Consider the following 22,809-nt stretch of genomic DNA (forward strand, 5'->3'; position numbering starts at 1 on the left):
ATGAGGGCAGAGTATATGATTGTGAACTATTGGTTGTTCAAAGAATTCATGTAGTTTTGGCCTGATTAAGACTAGTTGGAACAAAAGGTCTTCCAATATTTGAATAAAATCCAAACCAGCACCCACACTATATGACCTGTTTCCAAGAAACTGCTTATGTAAATAAAAACAAAACAGAGTGTATACCAGCCTTGTCGTTCAGTTGTTAAGGTGCTTTACACAAAATCCAATATGGCTACCAATGGCAACAATATACTGGAACAGTAGCTCTATAAAATAAAATTGTTTATTGTCAATTAAGAAATGTGTCCACCAAGTTATACGACACTGCTGCAAACTGTTTGCAAGTTGTATGCTTGATGTCATATATGCGCAGCAACATGATAAGATAAGGGTGAGAAGCAGGGGAATTCCTTCCCACTAAGAGCCATACCTTTAAAAGACTAATGTGTAACTCAATTTAGCAGTCTTCCTTTGGTGAATAGAAACATTAATGCATTGCTGATTTTGCTGGAGTTTCCCCCAGCCGTTTCTGTCATGCACACCAGTTTCATGACTCAAGGTCATTGTTCCTGAAGTGAATTCACCTGGCAACATAGCAGTTTGTTGCTGTTAGGAAGTGACATCATGGATGGAGTCAATGGAGCTGAGTCACAATGGGGAGATTCCAGTCCAAGACCAACCCTGCCAGATGTCATACCATACCAGCACAGAGCTGATCTCAGTAACATACCTAATTGTTTATCAACATTTAACAGGATTGCATCTTCCCTTGTGGGCAGTATTGCATGGGTGTTGCAGTACAATCTGTTTTAAAATACTGTCAAATACCGGATCTTTTGGGTCCCAGAGTCTTTTAATATAGCATTGAACTAATGAACCTGTTCTTACTGTATGTATCGTCTAGGATCCTATTATGTGCCATATATGGCCCCATTTCAAATTCTTTGGTATCTGTGTAACTGCAAAGCCTGAAGTTAATCTCCTCCTACACTTTTAACATAAATACTTCCATTCATTCAATACAGACTGAGAAGAGTCTTTCGACATTTACCCTTGCCCACAATGTTACCAGTGGAAATTTACAGGCCACACTGGAGGGTCTGTTGTTGATGTTTTAGTAGGACTAACAGCCAATAATTGTCAATAATTACATCTGAAAGGTGTATTTATTATTATTACTAATTTATTATTAGTGATAATACAAATTATTATTCAATTAAAGCCACAAATGCTGCATATCTAAACACGAGCATTAAAGGCCCTCCCTGAAAAATGTTCAGATCAAAACTGTCAGAAACATTAATATATCAGTTTTGTCACAATAAACGACGCAATTAATTTAAGATTCATTCAAATTCAAATTCATTTATTTCAAACAAATTGCCAAAAAGACAATTAAACCTTTGGGGGGTAGCGGGGAGCTGGCGTTTGTGAGTAATGTCAACAAAAACACACGCACACATAAATATTCTATACTCATGAAAAAGCTTTATTCTTACCCACAGCTTAAAACAATGACAAATATAGTGCTTCCACTTCAAGCTTATCATCTGCAAACTATTTCTGCAATATCACTAAGGGACAAGTAATGTACTCACTGTTGTTACTTAGATAAATCATTAGATATCATATTTGGCAAAAGATTATACAAAGAAGCAGGAAAAATATAGAAGTCATTATACATAGTCTGCCTGCTACAATGTGTGATAGGATGAGAATAACACTGCACAAGTAACAAAATATTTATTAATTATTTTTTAAATAGTGAGTCAAATTTCAGTTTTACACATTCAGTTTTAAATAACACAAAATAGAATTGGGTCATATTTTTGAAAGATAAGAATGTACGCAAATGGTACACAAAGTAAAGTGACTAAGTACAAGAGGGCTGAAGACATACACAGTACCTCTTGTTCACACATACAGCAAGAGAACAACCTTCAACATCAGTTGGCCAATTCAAGGAATCCACATATCCACACAGTATACTGCAGTACTACCAACTGTCTTCCTTTTAATTCATTCTCCCAAAAAAAAACATGCAGCACCATCCTGTCTTTATAAGAGGCCCTGTGAGATCCACTGGTGTGTTCCCTGTCTGTGACTTTCATGCCATCTTATTCATCAAATTGTATCAGTCTACGCTTTGGTGAGACCTGCCTGAATGCTATTACCAAGAGTGTTTTATTGGATAACTTCCGGCTGCCTTCGTAGCACACTTTCATGGACAGTATGAATCAATCTCTGATTTCTACATTGCTCTCCAATACGTGGATTGAAAAGCAATTTCCAGAGGCAAATGCCAGCAGCAATGTCTTGAAGGTAAATCAGAAACAATCTTATTACATACCATCTGTTTTCACCCTCTGCACATTTCTATATGGGTTAAATACTGTGGTAGTAGCATTAGTGTTGGTTCACTGATGGGCTACTTTAATATCCTTTGGTTTAACGGATCATGTTGCATTAAATCACATCTTTAGAAGTGCCCTCATCCCATTAAGGCTCTTTGCCTCAGAAAACAATGTCATTAATTTTGCAATGCCATTATGACCACAAGGAGCAGGCCATGCAGATCAGAAATAATGAGAACAGATGAGGGCAATGAGCAGCTGAAATTACAGTACACCACTTTGACACCACCACAGCATAATTACTATGACATGAAAAAGAAAGTACCCATGCAAAAATAAGTGTTACAATAAGGTATGCCATGTTAGCGCAGAGCCACCATACAGACAGAAATGTCTTTGTCTATTCATCTCCTAGCATCTTTTCCAGCATTGGAATCTACAACAACCTTTTCAATTATGGCAATCCCTCACCAATTGCATTTTGTGTATTCTGCTTTTCACATGACCTTAGTGTTTTTTACGTTATGTCAGACACATTGGTTACTTGATCATTTGTGTAGTTTGTGACAGACAGGCTTGAGGTCTGCCCTTGCTTTTGGAAAATCACAGCCCTCTCAAACGAAATACTGTAGTTCCCTAATATCCTTGCAGTCTATCCCAAAAGTGCATCACTCATGACCAAAGCAGTGCAGGAAAACTGACAGTAATGTACAAGGTAGTGAGAAACCAGAGAATTGGTCATAAGAAATTCCAAATCTTGCCTGGCCCACCACTGAAAGATGTGCTGTATACATGACCATCAGACGAGCTATGCTAGCCCTGTTTTATGTGGTTCAAAGGGGCAGACCGATGATGCGTCAGTAATTCATTTCTGCACTATCAGTGAATCACTGTGCCCTTCCTGTAGGAAAACATGGTTTAAAACACAATTCCAGGATGTGGCAAATATTCCAAATATGGCAAATAACCACATGTAGTATGTGGGAAGATTTTATTTATTTATTTATTTATTTAATCATTTATTTATTTATGTCTGTGAAGATAGTTAATATTTTTGCACTCTGTTAATACCATAATTTTATTTTATACAATAGCAACTACCTGATACCACATTAAGGCAAAGTCTGCAGCAAAAGCCCTGAAATAAATGTACAAAAACTTTTGTAACGCTTTTCTGATTTTCTTTCAAACATAGCAGACATAAATAAATACACTAGGGTGTTGGGGCTCCATGCTATTACATTGCTAATAACAATCCCTGTAAACACTTGTTTGTTAACTGAGCCATTCATTTTTCTAAATTTCCTTTCAACACTTCAGAGTCAGACCCTTGCATTTGGGCTGATAGTGACCAAAAACAGCTCCTCTGAACAAGCTTCATTATTCACTCTTACATTCATCTGCGTCTCAACTACGTTGGAAAAAATGTGCAACAGAATACCCCCAAATAATTGCAGTCTTAATGCTTCATTGGCTGGTTTGATAGATTTTACTACTGTCAAATTCCTCCAACTCTTAAAACAACAATGCTGGAAGCGATAGTGGTACGTCGGGCTGGTCCCTGAACATGTGGAGACAACCCCACAAGGAAAGGTAGTGATGGGAATTCCCTGGCAGAACACAGTTAGTCAACTCCTGGGGGGCGTTCTCTCATTACTGTCCAATGTCAGCAAAGGGTGTGAAAGCAGGAATGCACAGGTGCCTACAAACGAACACATACAGGTATGGATGTGCACTATAAAAGTACGCTGCCAATGTAAATAAAAGAGAATGAAGCTCTTTCAGTCACGGCGTAGCACCAAGCACACACGCACCACTGAGAGCTGCTCTGTCTACGGCGACCCCCACCCCCTTCCCCCCCAAAGGTGGTGGCGGTAGGTGTATCCAACGCAAAAGCAATACACAAGACAACTGACACATTCCACTGACTAGGCCTCTACTTTTGGCAAAATACATTGCACATTACCGCACAGTGATGGGGAGGATCATAAGAAACGCGATCATTAGTGTTTGACTGCAGGGTTTTTCAGTGCGGTGGCTAAGCATCATGGGATGGGGGAGGGGGGGGTCTAGGCATGTTCCAGAAGCCACTGGAAAAAGGGCTTGCGGTGGGGTTCCTCTCCGTCCAGCTCCGGCTCCGCCTCCTCGCAGTACCTGAGGAGGGCCTGGAGGAGCTCTCCCACCTTCCACTCCCTCTCTCTCACCCTCCACAGCACTGCCGGCAGCTGCAGGGGGAACAGTCACAGCTGGTGAGCCCAGTAACAGATATGCCTCGCTCAGTGAGAGGCAGCAGGCAGTGCCTGATCTGGGAACATTTTCACTGACTGGTTTCATGACAATGACAAAAATAGCTGAGAATACCCACCACATGGTGAAATAGTAGATGAATAACTATTCTTTTGTCTATTACCACATACAGGAGTCCATCTGGGGTATATTTTATTACATTACATTAGTGTTATTTAGCAGACTTACATGTTACAATTTTTATGTGCAGTCCATTTATACAGCTGCATATTAACTGAGGCAATTCTGGGTTAAGTACCTTGCCCAAGGTTACAGCAGCAGTGCCACAGAGGGGAATCGAACCAGCAACCTTTTGGTCACAAGCCCTGCTCCTTACCACTATGCTATACTGCTGCCAACAGCAAAAATAGCTGAGAATACCCAGCACATGGTGGGAGCTCCAATGGTAGATCAATACCAGCATCCATGTGACTATTACCACATATAGGAGTGTTTCTGGGATATATTTCTTCCAGTGGGCACGTCTGCACTACTGCTGTGTAAAGGTGCATGTCATCCCAGTGTAGTGGCATGTACTGTATTATGCCCATGTGCAGGTGTTTATTTTTTCAATGTGCAGGTGTGCATTTTCCCAGTGCACATGCATGTGTTATTCCAGGGCACAGAGGTGCACTCACCTGCTGCAGCCCTTGCTCGGTAGGCCGGCCCAGCTGCACCGCAGGCAGTTCGGAGTGGGAGGCAGCGATCCACTGCAGCACCGTCCTCACCTGCGGGTCCAGGGCCTGCTCCCTCAGGTCCGTGTTGATCACCACCAGCCCTGCCTCGGCACGCAGCGGCCCTGCCAGACCAAACACAGTCAGGGCAGCTAACGCTATCCCCCCTCTCTCACAGCTCACCCTAATCACAGAGAACAACCTTAATCTCTGAGTCAACAGATCTACGTCGTGGGCCCGTTTCCCACGCTCTCACTGGGCTAACTGAGCCAGACGCAGTGTGGAAACAGAAATCAGCTACAGGCCCGTCGGGAGATAATGGGGCAATCTTGGGAGATGGGAGGGTATGAACCAATGCCAGTGTGGTTCCATGTGGGGGTGGCAAAATCCCTTCAAAATCCATTCAGCACTAAAAGCTACTAGACATTCTCAGTCACCCCACTCTGTTCTCCACCAACTGCTCAAAGTAATATTGGGCCTTAACGGAGGCACTGACTGCAACATTTGGTGAAATGCAGGACGGACGAAGCCTTCCAGTGTAATTAACTGTCAGCTGGCCTTTAATAACGCACATGATACACGTCTGACGTTTTTAGGCAAAACCTTACCATCAATGTCCTCCTTGGTCTCCGTCTCCTTCTCCTCTGTACCGTCACTGCATGGTGAGAAAAGGGCCGCGTGAGAGGACGCCACAGCACAGTGACACTGCCGACAGGGCAAAGAGTGAGCCCGAGAATAGATGCACATGCAAGAGAGCATTCAGCGAAAGGCTACAAAGCAGGACCGCACCTCCCAGCATGCCTGTTTCTCACAACAGATCTGTTACCAGGTAGTTTACTACGAAACATATTAGTAGCTGTACTGGCAGTATGTCAAGTAATTACTGTTTAGTATCATCAGAGTTTCTTACATATTTCCTATTATGTTTGAACTGTTACCATACACCTTCCTGAAACACTCCAAGAAAGTTCATAAAATAAAGTGCTATCATATTTCTTTTCACAATCTTTACTCGGAGCTGGCATGAGACAATACACTCAGTTCACAATAAGATATATTTCACAAAATTATCATGAAATGATATTCTGCCAAGAAATAATGCCGATAATAAAGCAGTTCACATGGCTGCAAAAATGTAAGCAGAACTCAAGAAGAGTAATGTACAGAACAAGTAACGCAAATAAAAATTCACTGAAGTAATCAGTGACATGATTTTTTTGAGAAAAATATATATAGCATTCTAGCTAGCTTTAACATAAGTCAGATAAGATTGTAATTTGATTCTGTAGCATGTTCTAAGGGCCGCCAAACATTTTGTTATTTTTTGATTTTGCGATATTTGATTTTACGATAATTCACCTCATGCCTGACTCGGAGTGCTCTTTGCTTTCACCTCTCTAGTAGTAAATCCAGATCATTCTGACACAGTCTGAGGCAAGAGATATAATCAACATCTACATTTTCTGGAATATAAAGTTCTATTGTTTTGGCACCCTCTTTGAGCATCACTTCCCAGGTGAATTATGATGGCAATGAAATGAATTATGTTGCATTCACAATGACTAATTTCCCCTCTGGAACATAACCTTGTGAGAAGCAGGGTGAGAGTGTCCCCTCATCGCTCATTCATGCAGCATGCAACACAGACTGCCCTTTCTTATCCCAAGTCGAGACTTCACAAAGTGCGACTAGAATGAATAAATAACCCACTCCCCAGCTCTTCCTACGCACACAGACACAGCAATTCCATTTACTAATTCCATTTGTCTTTGACGGCACAGCAGAGAGCAACAAAGACGTGTCTTGTTTCTGGTTGCGTTTAAAAGGTAAAGGGAAAAAAAACACTGCCACAGTCACAGACACATTTCTGCACTTCCTGATCAAAGCTCTGACATCATGCAGCAATTATTGCGAGCTGAAGGGCCGGGCCCACGCTGGCTGGCTGAGCTTGGCCCCTTGAGACGGACCAACCTGTTAGACGGGGAGAGGGACAAGTGCTCCTCGCAAACCTCTCCCTCTAACCCCAGACTGCTCCAGCTACTGCTGTTCCCATTACTGCCGGGGAGGGAAGAGAAAAGGAGGACTCAAGATGGTGCATTATCACTGCCTGATTTCACTCTGGCCTGTTTCTCTGGCAACATGGCCACACGACGAGTGAGTGCTACCCATCCACTCCTGTGGAAAATATTTTTACATCTCTATTTGCCCATGCTGTCCAAAACACAAAAATTGTTTCTATGAGTTTGGTGAAATCAGCTAAGATGTTGACTGAATCAGCTTCGAAAGAGACTCCCTCTTGTGCCAAAAAAACATCAGCGATACACTTCCCACCCTTCGCTCCAGAGATAATAATGAATGACTCAACTGTTGACGGCTGAGAACACAGACCCTCATCAGAATCGACAGAGAAAGAACAGAGGTTTGACATTCTCAGAGAGGAAAGCCAGTGCTACTTGACTCCAGACATCGCGCTTATCTGGATAATATCTTTCTTTGAACAAACTAGACTGCACGAGGCAAAAAATGGCAAAAAATACGTAACTGAACATTGGCGCCTAGAGGAAATGTAATGTAATATCTCCACAAATCGTACAAAAAACAGACAAATTATAGGAACATTTATACTTGGAAATAAAAAGGTCGTAAATGTTCCAAAACCATACATTTTCCCTCCCCCAAACATAACGAGAAAAAACTGCTCAAAGCAATCATTTTAAAACCATTTTAAAAGCATCAGACTGACTAAAAACAGTCTGATGCTTGGGCAAACTTGACCTGCTCTGTTCTCAAATCTCCAGATGAATAAAAATGTGACGTTGAAAATGAAGACACGACATGCAGAACGCTATGTAAACTCTTGGGAGAAATGACAGTTTTCTCATGGTGAGGACTGAATTAGAAATGGCTGACTGAAGCATTGCAATTGCCTTTTGAACATTCACTCTATTCCCCCTAAACAGGGCCAACTTCCTGACTAATACATTCAGTCTGACAACTCCAGCAGTCTACTTCATTGCACGTTAGAGCAGCACACTGGTGAAAAGGTGTGTACAAGAGAAGAGTGAAAAAAATCAAGTGAACTGTCAGTAGACAAGTGCAAGATATTGGGGAACAATCAACAGTGTACCCCAAGACTTTTAATCCTGACAGAAGGCACAACATTTTATCACACACTGCAGCTCACAGATGCCAAAGGACACTGCTCCTTGTGTCAAGAATGAGGTGGGAAACGAAGGCTGGATTTCTGGGTTCCAGGACGGAAGGGCACTCATGGTGCCGCTTGCCAAAACAGACGATTCCTGTACCTGTCACTCAAGTGCAGGAAGCTGCTGCTTTCGTCTGGGTGTTCGTCCTCAAAGCTGAGGTTGGACCAGCTCCCGAGGCTGTCCTCCCCTGCGCTCAGGCTCAGCTGCTGGCTCACGGTGGACTCCGATGTGTATGTCCTTTCCCTCCCCGGAGGGCTGGGGCAAACACATAACAATCCAGTCAGTGATGCGGAATGCACAGTAAAATTCTACTGTTCAATTCAAAGACCTGACACATTGGGATGCTTCTTGCATTTAACTTTGGTTATTTGGTTGTGTTTGGGAAGATAAAACTTTGTTTAGGCAACAGATGTACCAATACAGTAGGGGTGCGTTGTACTTACTCTGTTCTAACCATTTCAAAGCTGACTGATCTTTCATGAGAATCAGATTAATCAAATTAGTCAGATTAAGCTTTTGACAAAGGATTCTATAAATGACTTATATATTCAATATATTCTGGTTGAGTCACACATCTCTAACTCAAACAGCCAAGTAAACAAGGGCATTTGAATTTTAGTAATTTGTTTGTGGCCTGCACTTGAATCTCACAGAACCAGATAAAATTTCCATTAACATTAACCTTGTCACGGCTATGATATTGTATGTGTAGCAGTAAATACCTCAACAGAATTTCAAAATCCAACTGTATAATGAAAGCCCTTCTAGCAATTGCAGAGCTGTTTTATTGGACAGTCATGGAATGTTACAAGACTCTGTCGTGTTGTGGTGGTTTTACCTGACGTTGATAGTCTGGCATATATTGGACATCGCTGATGTCATGATCTCTGTGGCGAGGCTCTCAGCGAAGCTTGCGCCATCATGCCCGATCCCACTGTCTGCATTCAGGCTAGTGTTGCTCAGCTCCCTCTTGGCTTTCTCAATCGCTGATGATACCATTTCCTCTGCAAATGCTGCCCTCTTCTCCAAATCAATGTGAATTTTGGGAATTTCAAAACCACATACCCTCGTCCTGTTACAGCAGCTGTCAGCCATTGCTTCACAATCCCACCTCCTCTTCCTGTGAATTTCCTGGAAGTTGTGCTCACATGCATTACTGCAAAATGGACGCTCCCTAATCACACAATAGCGACAGGTTTTATCAGCTAAGCCAGACCTTAATGCTACTTCCGACAACTTTTCAGTGTGTGAATTTCGGTCCATCCTCCTTGCATCATCTAAAGCCCAATGGCCTGCTGATACTAATGTCATCTCCAAAGTGTCATCAACAATCTTCCTGGCATAGTGCTCAATGACTTGCATGACACCATCACTGCGGTTCCCGTCATTTAGGCTGCTGGTGCTGTGGTACTGTTTGTGTTTCTCTGTGTAAGGCAGTGAGGAGCACGAACATGTGCTTTTGCTGAGGTTCTTGGGCACATCTTCTACCTTGGGCTTTCTGTACAGACAGGAATCAGTCAGGGACTTAGGCAGGCGAACTGATGAAAATTTCAATTTTCTTGTGACATCGCACACAATGTTATACGCTAAAGACTCTGCAAATGTAACAAGTTCCACGTACTCCCTCTTACTCAAACTTTTAGTCTCCTGGCAAGTACAGTGAACAGCCTCCAAAGAAGAGCTTACATTCCCAACATCTTCCTCAGAGGTTGTCTGTGCTATACTGCCCCCATAATTCTCACAGGTTTCATCGTGATGCAACCTCCTGAAAGAGTCAAGCCTCAAGTTAGACCTCTGCTTGATCCTCCTTGCAGCCTGTGCCAGTCCTGATCTAATGGAACGATAGGCGAGTCGGCTGGCATATTGATCCAAAATGAGCTCCCGATGTCCCCCTTCTCTCTTCAGAACCCTGATTAGGTATCCAGCATATTCATCTGTCACACTCTCACAGCTGGGGTATTCAGAGGAGAGACCACTTGACCCAGAGCTCTGGATGCTAAGGACTGAAGCCAGGAGATTGCTGGACCACTGGTCGGCCATGCTGGTCCACCTACAGTCACTGTGCTGATGACAGACAGCGTCCACATCCTCTCCTCTCTTCTCGGCTTTGTGTTTGCACTGACTTGAACCAATCATTTTCTTTACATCACTGATGACCTCTCCGGCTATTTCCCCAGCATATGTCCACAATGAGTTTAACGTCTGTTCTGAAAACTGTGCACTGCGCATAGGAGGGCCACCTTTGCTTTCCCTATCCTCTACCTTCAGTCCATCTTCCAAACCTAGTGTGTCCATCTCAGTTGCCATGGACACAATGTGGCTTGCTAAGCGGCCAGCATAACAGAGAGCTCCCTTCTCTATCATTTTTTGTTCAGTTTCTAATGGCAGGTTTAGTTCCGTGTGGCAGTCTCTGGCTGCCATTCCAGATCCGGAGCCATCTTCTTGACTATCTTGATCGTCCTCGTTGCTACCTGCTTCATCAGAGAGAGACCTCATGAGCTTCAGCATGAAGTCTGCCTTGTCAGAGTCAGCATGAGTTTCAGCGAGGCCGCCGGCAGACTGGTAGTGTGGGGTGGACGGAGGCGTGGCAGGAGAGAACTCCTTAGCGAGCTTGCCTTTGAGCTTCTTGGAGAATTGTTTGAATTGTTTCTCCTGGGACACTGGGAGGGGCTGCTGAGGGGTGGGTGGTGGAGTGCCAGGGGTTCCACTACATTTCCTCCCAGTGCTGCTCAGCATCTCTTCCGGAACTATCTTTCTGCAGTCACGGCTGACTGCTTCAAAACTCGGCACCTCTAAAGTATCCTTCATCGGCGGGAGATGCACCACAGGGGTCCGTTCCCTCACCAGGCACACATTCCTGCAGTCTGATTCAAACTTGTCAGCACCTGGGCTCTTTGACCCCGAATTACAAGGGGGCTTTGTGAATGAGAGGGAAGTCTGTTCAGTTCGCTTTCTCAGATAGGCAGAGTCTTTTTGCTTGGTACACTTATCCTCAGATACTAACCGTTGCCACGCTGGGTCCTGTAATTCAAAATGCGTTTCTGGCTTTTTCTCAGATGGAGGTTCAGGACCAGTCGGTGTTGACCTTACTGAATTCCCTTCCACAGATGTGCGCTTTGACGTGCATTCTCGACCTGATGAGGAGATGCTATTTCCTATTTTCTTCTTCTCATAGCCAGCACAGCCCTCCACTGTATTTTTCATGTTGGAGCCAGTCATGACCTTGTAAGATTCATTCACGAGTGTGTCCACTATGCTTCCAGAGAAGTTCTGAGTCTTTTCAGAAGATGGGGCATCTGAAACATTCTCATCAGGCATGAAGTCTGCCGCAGCTCCAAGAATATACTTCTCACCATGGACGCCTCTGCTACGAGCAACAGGTGGCATAATATTTGCTTGCACTGTTGCAGATGTGTCTGAAGCCGATGTCATCACTTGACTTTGTTCAGAAGAGCTACTTTTCTTAGGACTAGTTTGTGATGTATGACAAATACTGGATTTGTAGTGACAAGTATCTACTGAGTTCTGGAACTGAGAGATACCTTTCCCTGCCACAGGTACCGGAATGCAGCTGGCAATCCCCGACATGCAGAACAAAGCCTTTTCCACAGTGCAGCTGTTTTCTGCCTCAGAATGGACCGGCTCAGCAGTGCATGGTAACCCAAGATAACTTGTGGCAGTGTTGCAAGTCCTTGTGGTCTGAGTGGTGTCCTCAGCACTGACGTAGTGGATATTGTCCAGAGACACACTGATAGCTGCCTGTGTTGTGAAGGTCACATCTGCCTGAGACAGCTCAATGAAAGCCTCTTGGAGTACAGATTCCGAGAGATCAGAGGCATAAGAACAAACTACCTCCTCCTCTTGTTCAAAGGACCAGTCACTCGGGGTCATGGGTGTAGAAGGGTGTGAGAACTGGCAAACTTCCATGATGCCTTCGAACACCAGCTCCTCCGCAAGATCTGCAGCAAACCTGGTGACTGTGTTGTTGAAAATCTGTTTTTTCACAAAGTGGAATTCTTTCAGTGCTCCAGACACTGCCTCCCCAACAAGGAAGCTTGCCAAGCCATTTATAGCACGTTCTTTTAATACATACGCATGCCTCATGCCTATCTCATGGAACGCCATTTGAAACACTGATGAGGTTAGCCTGGCAGCTAGATGGCAAAGTGTAGTGGTACAAGAGGCCACACCTTTCTGGAGATCTCTGAAGGCACTCCCAAGGCTCATTTCCACTAAGTCTGTGGCAAACCTCTGTATTCCTTCTTTTAGTGTTTGGGATTTTTGAGACTTGGATATAGTAACTGTCTCCTGAATGTCAGACAGTTTCATCAGGTGCCCGCTACTGTTTGTAAATTCTTTATGACAAACGCAACTCAGGTTCTTATTGACGTTCATGTCAGTGGGAGACGAATACCCACAGACTGAACTGAGGATCTCTTTTGACATGTTGTTTGCAAAATCAGAGTACGTTTTGTAGAGGGCACAGAGGTCCTGAGGTTTGCGCAGTTCTGAGCCGTCGCCATCGGGCCTCCAAAAATACTCAAGGTTGGGACCGTCTCCCAAAGGACTAAAAGCCGATGATCGAACTGGACTGAAGAGCGCCCCGCTTTCCTCGCAGGACGTCCTTACCAGCCGTGGAGAATCAGGAACATCGGGGAGGACACTATACGGTGATCCTGGTTTGAGTGGAGTGGGTTTCTTGATATTGGCAGGAAGGACCGGGTGGTCAAACCTGTGGGGGTTCATGGCTCTAGCAGAAGAGTCGCGAGACACAAATTTTGAGTCGCAGTCCTCTGAGAACTTCTTTTTTTGTGTCTGACCGGTGGAGGCCAGCTCCTTTGGTGGTTCATTTGTGCTCTCCAGGGCTTGGTCAAGGTCATCAAATTGATCAAAGCTGTCAAAGAACTCACTCACTTCTGAATCAGAATCTTCCACGCCATCTTTAAGAACAGGAATTTTTGGAATGTCCAGTTTTGCTTTAAGACTCTTCTGATAGCCTACTTCATCCAGGAAGATGATGGGACTGGGGCTTGAGCAGTCAGACTCCTCCGATTCAGTCAGGGTGGCAGAGGTAACACGGCCTTTCGGAGGACTGTTCGGGGTGAAGAAGCTCCACTGGCTCCCTTGTCGTGAGGACCATGCTGGTGCCGAGCTTTGGACTGATACTGACACCTCAGGACCGGAAGCCTGCTTAGTTGAGGACCCCTTGGCAACTGAACTGATGATGATCCGAGAGCCTGACTTCTTTCTGCGGTGGGAGCGAACAGTCTGGGAGGCCACATCACGCTGGTTCCGCTGGTTGAAGGGACCAGTGACTACGAATAAGAGATGTATTTCAATTACAAAGGGATTCACACTTTAATAAGTACTTATTAAGCACATAAATGTATGATATCATTCAATATTGACACACAGCAAATAAGCACATCTAAATAATTTTACTTGTGAATGTATGTGATGCGCATTTTAGAAAAACTATAAAAGTGCACGATCATATCTGATCCTTAAATCCATCGAAATACTTACAAACCATATTATTTGTAGCTTACAAAATGACAAAGGTGTAAAACCTACTGTTGAACAGATTTATTATGGAGTGAGAAAATAAATCTTTCACTGCCATCTAGCAGTGGTAACAGGAAGAGGAAGCCACGCCAAACTCTTTTTAGGACAAAATGCAATGGTGTGCTGCAAGCACATTATAGCAGTACATTAAATAATCAAAATTTGATATAATTAATCTCGGGCCGTTTTAAGTGAAGACCTACTTGAAACAAATATTACTATTACTCTAGATTGTTATGTAAATAAAATAAAAACAGTCTTGCGGGATTCACAACATTGAAGATACATGACATTAATTCAATAAAAACAGACAACGTTCTGTTCAGATGAAAAACCACAGGACCAAATTACACACAAGAATTTAAGAAACACTGGGTAGATTTGCTTTGGAATAGTGCCTGTCCTGTTTGAGTGAACTAATGTTGCCCAAATTTAGTGTAACTTGGCTTCTACTGTATGGCCGTATTACTGTGTTCTTGGAAGTGTATCTACTAACTGACAGAAGGTAAGAACTTGGTATGTGTAAGTGAACTGGCATTTTTGAATACTGAAAGTGTATTTTACTGTGCAACTAAAACATAAAGGGAAAACAATTAAAACATACTTTTTATACCTATATTCACACTATATACATCTGTGAATTACTCAGGTGACAAAGAAGCAACCTGATTTTTGACATTTTAACACAAATCATGATGGAATTCGTTTAAGAAGGATTCAACAAGCCACCTACACGGGTTATCAGCCACCTCCTCTTCTTCCAGGTGCTCCAAAGCAGTGACAAAGTCATCCTCGATGGAGGAGACGGACTGGTTGGTGTCATCGTCCTCAGCCTGGCAGGCGTCTGGCACAGATTTCTGCAGAGACTGCAGCTCCAGGGCGTATCTGAACCCGGCCATGTAGCGGCTCAGCAGATCCAGCATGGCAGTGGTGTCGCTCGGGCTAACGTGGGAGTGTCGCAGTATACAGATGGCTTTCGACCAGGTAGCCTGGGGCAAAGGGAGACAACCAATGCTCAGAATGGCAACCCTAGTCAATCAATTTGAAGGTGAAAAGGGGAATGAAAGAAATGAAAGGTGATGTGTGTGACTGGATGGCAAATTACATAAAAGGCTAAAGACAAGCTCTCCTGAACAGGAGAGACGTTCTCCTTAAACCTACCCGACACATTCCTATCATGTGGGTCTCTCTGCACTCATCTGTGAGAAAGAGCACAGCTCCTCTGTAGGACCAGTCAGGTGAATGCAAATTGAGGCAACTGAATACTCCCCAGGACTACCTGTGCATATCTGTCTTATATTATGGGCAACTCCATATTCACTCAGGTTCTGACACTTGAGGGGAGAATCCCTCACGCAGGGTAGATCTGTGTGGGGAATAAGCCTGTTATTCAAACGCTTGTGTAAGTTCCAAAACCAGAGATCGTAGTGTGTCCTATTGGATCATTGCTGTTGCCCATACAGTTGTATGACATAAAGCCCATTTAGAGAGAAAAAAAAAAAACTTCGAAATTTTGCCTGCATCCTGCAGAATCTCATACCTGGAAGTGACCCAACTGACAATCTGGACTTTATAAATTCACACAGCTTGTTTTTAATTAATGTGATGAAGGATAACGTATAAGTAATTCCTTGTTATGTCTACAATCACTTTAGTGGTTCAATATGTTGTAGGCTCAGGATGTAACATAGCTTAACGCCACTTCTGTCTTACCACAGAGCCGAACTCTGCTTATTCTGACTATCACACACAGACATTCAGTACCACACTGCTACGGAAAAACTACAAAAAACAGACAAAAACAACTATGAAGGACACATGATCTGACAGCTATGGCAAACAATGAGGCAATCAGAAACTGAGAAAAATAACCACAAGAGAATGTATTGTGGTTAAAATGAATAAACATCTTTCTTTCTAATGCTTACCTGGGGAATACTGTCTTTCTTTTCTAGGAATCTCTTGGAGTCTTTGAGCAGCAGCACCTCTTCGTCCTTGAGACTATGGACATGTAGTGACCTCAGCAACTCCAACAGGTCAACAGGAACAGATGGCAGGGCCTGTGTGTGTGTGTGTCATGGTGAAGTATCTTTAATCACACTACAACTTTGCTTTACTGAATGCTTATAATTTGTGCAAAACATAACAGTCATGAAGTAGACCTGCTGTATAGTGTCCTAATGATTTTAACACAGACCTTGCACATCCATTTTCACAATACTAAAATGTAAAACGTAACATTTGAAACTGTGCTGAGCTTTAGGAGAAGCCCCTACCTGTAGTGTGAAATCGTCTCCTTCAGACTGACTGGGTAAACATACAAACTGAATCTAAAGGGGGAAAAGAAGATGCTTTGAGAACAACATTTTGTGGAAACAGCAATCTCAAACCAGAAACTGTAATATCTGAACACTATATGTTGTCACACATTCAGTTGGAAAAACACTACAAAGTTAGAGCACTGCTGTGCCTATGGCTTACAGAATATCACTTTGACTGAACAGATTACAGATTACTGTTAATCAGGTGTATTTGCTGTAGACGGAAAGAACCTGAGCTGGTTATAAGTTACAAATGACTATGGTCTGCGATTGTGGTCAGGTAGTGTATATCGGTTGCATATGAGTTTCTCTGAAGTTGCTCTCAATTACCACCAATGTACCGTTAGCAGGTTGAAATGTGACTTTCAGAATAAATTGCGAGGCTGTAAACAGGTCAAACATACACCTGTGCTATGAGCCACATATACACCAGGCTGTGGCCTCCTGCTTCAACAGGAAGCGCCACACAACAGGCTTGTGGCCTGTCACTGTAAATATTACCCCCACCCCCTCACCACATAAACATACAAAGACCCACACACACACACACACACACCAAAATTGGTTGCAGAATACCTGCACGTGAGGAGCATAATTAAACTACCATAGCTGCAACTATGGCAATAGAAAAATTATGCTATCTGAAATAATCACTGATTTGAAAAATCTTTCCCTTCAGTTGTAAATTGTAAAAAAGTGAAGTGTTATAAAAATATCAACCGTATCTTCACTGGCAGAGTGAAAATGTAAATGTAACATTTAAAAAAGTCATTAAAAACGGATGAATATACCCCATGTTTGGCCCTTTATCCAACAACAGACTGTACTGACTGATTGATGATTTGGTGTGTGACTTATGGTGAAATGTGACTGATACACACCTCAGCCTGACATGCTGGGTCTCTGGCCTGGACCTCCAACACCACATTACACAGCTCCCTCCTGCTCCTCGCCAGGGTCCTCAGACATAGAGCAGGGCTCTCACTCAGAGACTGACCAGAGGAAGCAAGGACAGGTTACTTAACTTTTGACACAAGTGAAAAGTAACCCACAGGTTCCTTAGAATTCATGCCCAAGCCTTAATCTGATAACAGTTAACACAACACAGGATGACCCAGAAATTGTTTAAATTTCTGAAAAACTCGAGTGACACAAGCCAATAAAATAAAATAAAGTAAAAAACTCAAATATAAAAAGGGCAACATAAACACAATATTTAGAAATCAAGGCCCACATCTCAACATGCTTTTAATTTCAATTAGTCTTCTGTTCCAAATATTCACCCCTCATTCAATTCTGAAAAATGTAGGGGGTATTATGTGGGTTTTGACATAAACATTGACATTTGGCTTTCAGAATCAACCACAGGTGCACTTGTGTACTTGATAAACCCTGGTTTTTGTTGTACCACATATTTTTAAAACCCAGTCAAATTTAGTCAGATGCACAACAAAATGTAAAATAACAATTAAATGACAATACTGAAGCCAATGAACCAGCTATCGGCCTGTTATTTTAAACCAGAGATACAGGTTTCTTTCATGTTCAATGTGTACATGTATAATGGAGGTGAAAACTGACAGTGGAAAAATGTAAGGAGATGCGCTATAGATGGCACAGCAGGGCTGACCTCTTTCCTGATGGAGCCCCGGGCCTTGAGTGGGACCCCCCGGATTCGTGCAAAGGCATCCATGGCAGGGCAGGGCACGGGTGGGATGCTGGCCACTCACCTGAAGGTGGTCCAGAAACCAGAGGTGAACACAACCATACTGAGAAATGAGGCTCAGATTCAGTTTAATAGGAATGTGCTTCTGAGCACTGAAACAATAGATTCAATTTTACATTTTACACAGCATTATGCATCTCATTGAACAAAACAGACACGATGCTGAGCAAGGAACCAATAAGGGAAAAAAAAGACATATCTCAGTCAAACAATAAAACAAAAGGACAAAGTTCACTGTGGTACAACAGAATCTGGGCCTTACACTAATGGAAGGCTGACCAGTTAGAATACTGTAAAGTACCTCACAACCAGAATGTTTGGCTAAGGATGGTGGATGAACCTCAGTCCTTCAGAAAAATGAGATACATGCAAAATATATTTAATTCAGGTACACTGAAATTGTTATTTTCAATTCTTGATAAGTCAAACATAGCATGGTTAATCTTAGAGGTGAGTCATAACAAAGTTCAAAAAGTCAGAGCTGTGAGGTCTATCACATCACTATTCTGAGACTCTGGCCTTTAGATGTTATCTCCAGGCATCCATACAGCTGTGCCCGTATCTAATCTAACAGATCTGATCCTGGTCACATCACCGTGAGAACGGGATATGGAAACAAATGAGAATGCTCAGCTGCACTGACATGTGAAAAACGTTGAAAGGGGAAGAAGCAAAACCTGTTGCTGACTTTCCTTTGTGTGATCTTATCTGGCCATAACGAGATATGAACACTGAGATCATAATGTTGCACAAGGTGGAAAATGTCATATACATAGAAAACTAGCTGCTTCGGGACCCGCACCAAGTTTCCAGAAAACCAACTCGGGGGCACTTAGGTCATAAACGTGGGAGGTAAAATACAGGGGTGAGCATGTAGCTGGGTCCACTACAGCTGTATGCATGAGGTTACTGACTGCAGCATTCTCTGCAAAAGTCTCACTGCACACCTTCATTGAAACGAGGGGTCTGTGTTGCTGTTGAGCCACCCTCAGCAAAAGCCAGAGACGAGACCATGAGGAGGTTTGCAGGAAAGCGGCCCTTTTCACACTCCACGTCTCAGGGCTATGCAGTTACAGTAATCCTTCTGCTCAAGGCCCAGTAAGCACGTCACTTATAAGAAGTGCCTGTACCACAAGTGTGAGACTCTCAAGCCTACTGTAATCAGCTAGAATGTTGACCAAAAAAAGATGACATTTACAGAAGTGACCTGGGTGATTAGGCTTCTTTTGCTTACAAACTAACAGGCTAGATAAATAATTAGGAATAGATCATTAATAAGGGGTTGTGCTATCAATCCTTTCAGCCTCTTGTTAAGATTCAAATTATCAAAACATATCTTAATGAGAGGCTGAAAGAACTGATTGCAAAACTCTTATTATGTGGCCTCGCCCAGGGTGACACAGAGTGCTTCTAGTACATTCTCTTCTTATGGTTATCAAGGGACTTCTTTGTGCAGCTGGTCACAAGCTACAAGTCCAGGGATCTAACCATCACCCCCCACAACTGTAAAGGGAAACATTTTCCAAAACCAATTTCCAAAATCAGTGTACAACAGACAAACGGCCACAGCGCTAATCCTTTACCGTAAGGAACTAAGACAGACAGACCAGCTTTTATGATCAAAAGGCAGACGAGGGGGGACCCAAGCAGCATTTGATAAAATACAGCCATTGGCAGAGAGCAACAAAGGGGCTGAAGACGTCAAAATATTTACAAAATTTAGACAGTTTCCCAAGAAATTAGAGCTGCACTTTGAATGGTGTTCAAAGCAGCTTCGAAGGTCAGCTGCAGTCTAGACAGACTAGCTGATATGTGTCTCTTGCATGTGAACAATAAGGCTTGTTTCCATATGTGTCGGAAGGCCTCCTGTGTTCATTTAAGTGGTCTTCAGGGCTTTGTTTTTTTCCAGAACAACAAAGCCACTCATTACAGCCTAACCTCAGTAAAGTAGTGGTCTGCACTCTAAACCTCAACACAGAATGAACCGATGGGACGCGTTGTGTTTCAAGGGTCATTCCCATTCACGCTGGTCCCATGTTTCACTACTGTTTACTCAGTCACCCAGCTTTGCGAAGCTGTTACAACGAACGTTCTATGAGAAAACATGCCCTGAGGTACATGTTTGGTTGGATGTACCAAGCAGTCATTGATAATGCTTGAGGGCTAGCTTCTTTCTTTTTAGTTGTGTAAGTGATGTGGTTCGCAAGCACAAAAGATCATTCTTCTCAAGACATAATAACCTCACTGGGCTACACAACCAGGTCCTTTGCACAGGGACCCCATCCAGTTTGTATACTGACTCTCCATGCTAACATCACTGTCCATAGCAGTCTCTCACACATACTGAGCTCTGCTACACCTAGCACATCCAACTAAACAATTACCCAGGAATTCAAGCTCCAAGGAGACATAGGCCTGCGTGTAAAATGATACCTGTAAGGTACACTACATTCAATCTTTCGGAGAACCGCCCTTGTTGCCCTTTCCCATTTCAGCTTTCATTAGATGCAGCATGTTCCATGTTCTTAGCACATAGCTGCTCTGGATAGCTTTCTATGTAGCAGACATTCTGATTGTTGAATATATGAATGAATACTGGTCTCAATTCAAGACCCACAGTTTGGGGGTCTCAGCACACTGCTGCCACACGGTCATTTCAAAAACCTAAACTTCTGACACAGAAAGGTCTGAGGTCATGCAGATGCATGGGATGCTTAGGAGTAATTGTACATCTTAGGAGTTTTTGTACATCTACATGGAGTAATTGTGCATCTATCTGACAATATTAATACAATTTTATGGAATGCAGTTTTGGATGACACATACACTTTTTTTTGCAAACCTCTCTTTCAAGGCCTTGTAATTTGTTATATTCAATTAGGATATTGCTGTAATGTAGAATTTGGGTGTCAAATGAGGACCATAAAGTTGGAAATTAAGTGATTACCCACATCTGCATGCATGCTTATACAGCAAGTTCCAGTTAAAGGCCTACAATTAAGTCAAGACTCTGTTATAATGCAAGACGAGCATCTATCATATACTGTAGGTGTGGGAGACAGATTGACAAATTAATGACACAAAGGTGTCTTTTAAGGTAAGCAGACTAATAAAACAGGTAAGACAGTACTCTTTTCAGAATACACAAGTGTCCATTTGTGTCTAAAGTGTGACATGCTAAAATAAGGGGGTAACATTACACCTTAAAAGCAGAATATTTTATCAGAATTGTATTTTCCATTACCTGACACATTACATAGGCCTACTACGGGTTAAAGATGACCACACTGATGACGCAGTCCACATGATAAACAGCATTTCAAATTCACAAAAAAAAGGGGAAAAAATCCAAGGTAAGAAACATTCTACACAATTTGTTGGTGTAGCTGCACACTAACCCTGCAGGGATAGTGAGCATCTTGTTATAGGCTTTCCTTTCTCAAGGTTTAGTAATAACGGTGACTCGTATGCATTTAGGTTGCTGTACAGCATTACTAGTTATCTAGAGCAGGTAAATGCCCAGGTACCAAACAGCTGTCTTTTAAGAGCTCATAAACAGCTTATTAAACCCAAAGAACATCCTTTCTCCCGAAAACTCCAACGCCTCAAACGATTAGCTAACTAATGTTTGCATCACAGTATTACCCCTTTTGCATGTAGATATAGCTTAGACGAAATGGCTAATATGTAACAGGTCAACTAATGGCATATTATTAAAAACAAACTAACAACAGCTTTATCAAATAGAAGGCCAGTTAATGAACACAAACGGTAGCTATCCAGCTAGATGACAACATCCAGTGTATACCTGTATAACGTTACATTAAAAAAAAAAAAAAACATATCTTCACCATGGGAATTATACAAGGCAATAACAGCTGATACCTCGCAATGATAATCTGCTAGCAAAAAATCGATCAGTTCTATAGTGAACCACACGGTGACGCATCCTTATTTATCAGCGAAAATTAATTGACCAGAAAGCTGATTGTTTATTTTTTCTTAGTACTGCAACCACGAAAATGTCATTATATTTTAGACCTCTCGCTAACGGATAGCTGGTGACTTCCAATGAGAAATGAATGAGAAGAATATTACTGTCTGTCTGTGGAGGCAGCTAGCTAGGTATACCTTGAGTGTTTCACATTCTCAGGGCCGCGGCCCTGATATCGCTGAAGATAGCACTCATGAATATTTCTTTTCTTCAACTAACAGCTACTGCAAACCATCGTAGCTAGCTGAACAGCTTGCTATCTTCAACAAAATCTGTACCGTAGTAATCCGTCACACGTCACAAACTAGCGTCCTTAAAACCCTACAGCATCCACTGGTTGATCTATGATTATTCTCACCGTTTACTGTCAGACCCGCAGCTGCTCCCTCAGTTCATTTTACAAAACAAGAGAGATTCAGGCTGAAGTAATCAATCCCGAAAACGATGTCTCTCATTGAATGCTAAGGACTGGAGTAGAGCACAGAAACAACGAGCGGTGAGAAAAAAATGTTAATAACGAAGCTGAACGTGTCCCATGTCTCCACATGATTTCAGGTTAAAAAGCGTCAAGATGCTCATACGTGCTGAGTACTTATTCTTTACCCAGTAGGAACGCGTGTAAAAATAACCGATATCTGTCATTAAAGTTACAGATATCAAAACGAAGGCAAGTTACAATT

At 42.7% G+C, this 22,809-nt stretch overlaps 1 protein-coding gene across 2 annotated transcripts; it reads right to left on the reverse strand.

Annotated features, from left to right (window-relative positions):
• Positions 1-1,777: 1,777 nt before the first annotated feature.
• On the reverse strand, positions 1,778-22,539 carry akap11 (A kinase (PRKA) anchor protein 11). 2 transcript variants are annotated; one of them, XM_036540353.1, is made up of 12 exons: positions 22,488-22,539; positions 18,040-18,139; positions 17,291-17,401; positions 16,365-16,418; positions 16,017-16,148; positions 14,822-15,077; positions 9,362-13,838; positions 8,623-8,778; positions 7,289-7,372; positions 5,926-5,972; positions 5,282-5,442; positions 1,778-4,582 (listed from the first exon to the last, which is right to left on the reverse strand). In XM_036540353.1, the coding sequence occupies exons 2-12, from the start codon at positions 18,100-18,102 to the stop codon at positions 4,427-4,429; spliced, it is 5,697 nt and encodes a 1,898-aa protein (XP_036396246.1). In that variant the 5' UTR covers positions 18,103-18,139; positions 22,488-22,539; the 3' UTR covers positions 1,778-4,426. The 2 variants fall into 2 exon arrangements, with proteins under 2 accessions (XP_036396246.1, XP_036396247.1); XM_036540354.1 differs by lacking the exon at positions 7,289-7,372.
• Between the last annotated feature and the right edge of the window lie 270 nt (positions 22,540-22,809).

The sequence above is a fragment of the Megalops cyprinoides genome, chromosome 11 (assembly GCF_013368585.1).
Source record: "Megalops cyprinoides isolate fMegCyp1 chromosome 11, fMegCyp1.pri, whole genome shotgun sequence".
NCBI lineage: Eukaryota > Metazoa > Chordata > Actinopteri > Elopiformes > Megalopidae > Megalops > Megalops cyprinoides.

What these genes read in the sequence shown, in the direction of transcription:
- akap11 (XM_036540353.1), bottom strand. Translation starts at nt 18,102, where the DNA reads ATGGATGCCTTTGCACGAATCCGGGGGGTCCCACTCAAGGCCCGGGGC. An exon ending in AGAAAGACAGTATTCCCCAG is followed by an intron (nt 15,078 to 16,016) that starts GTAAGCATTAGA and finishes CCTTTGCCCCAG; the next exon opens with GCTACCTGGTCGAAAGCCAT. An exon ending in TGCCAGACTATCAACGTCAG is followed by an intron (nt 8,779 to 9,361) that starts GTAAAACCACCA and finishes TGTTTGCCCCAG; the next exon opens with CCCTCCGGGGAGGGAAAGGA.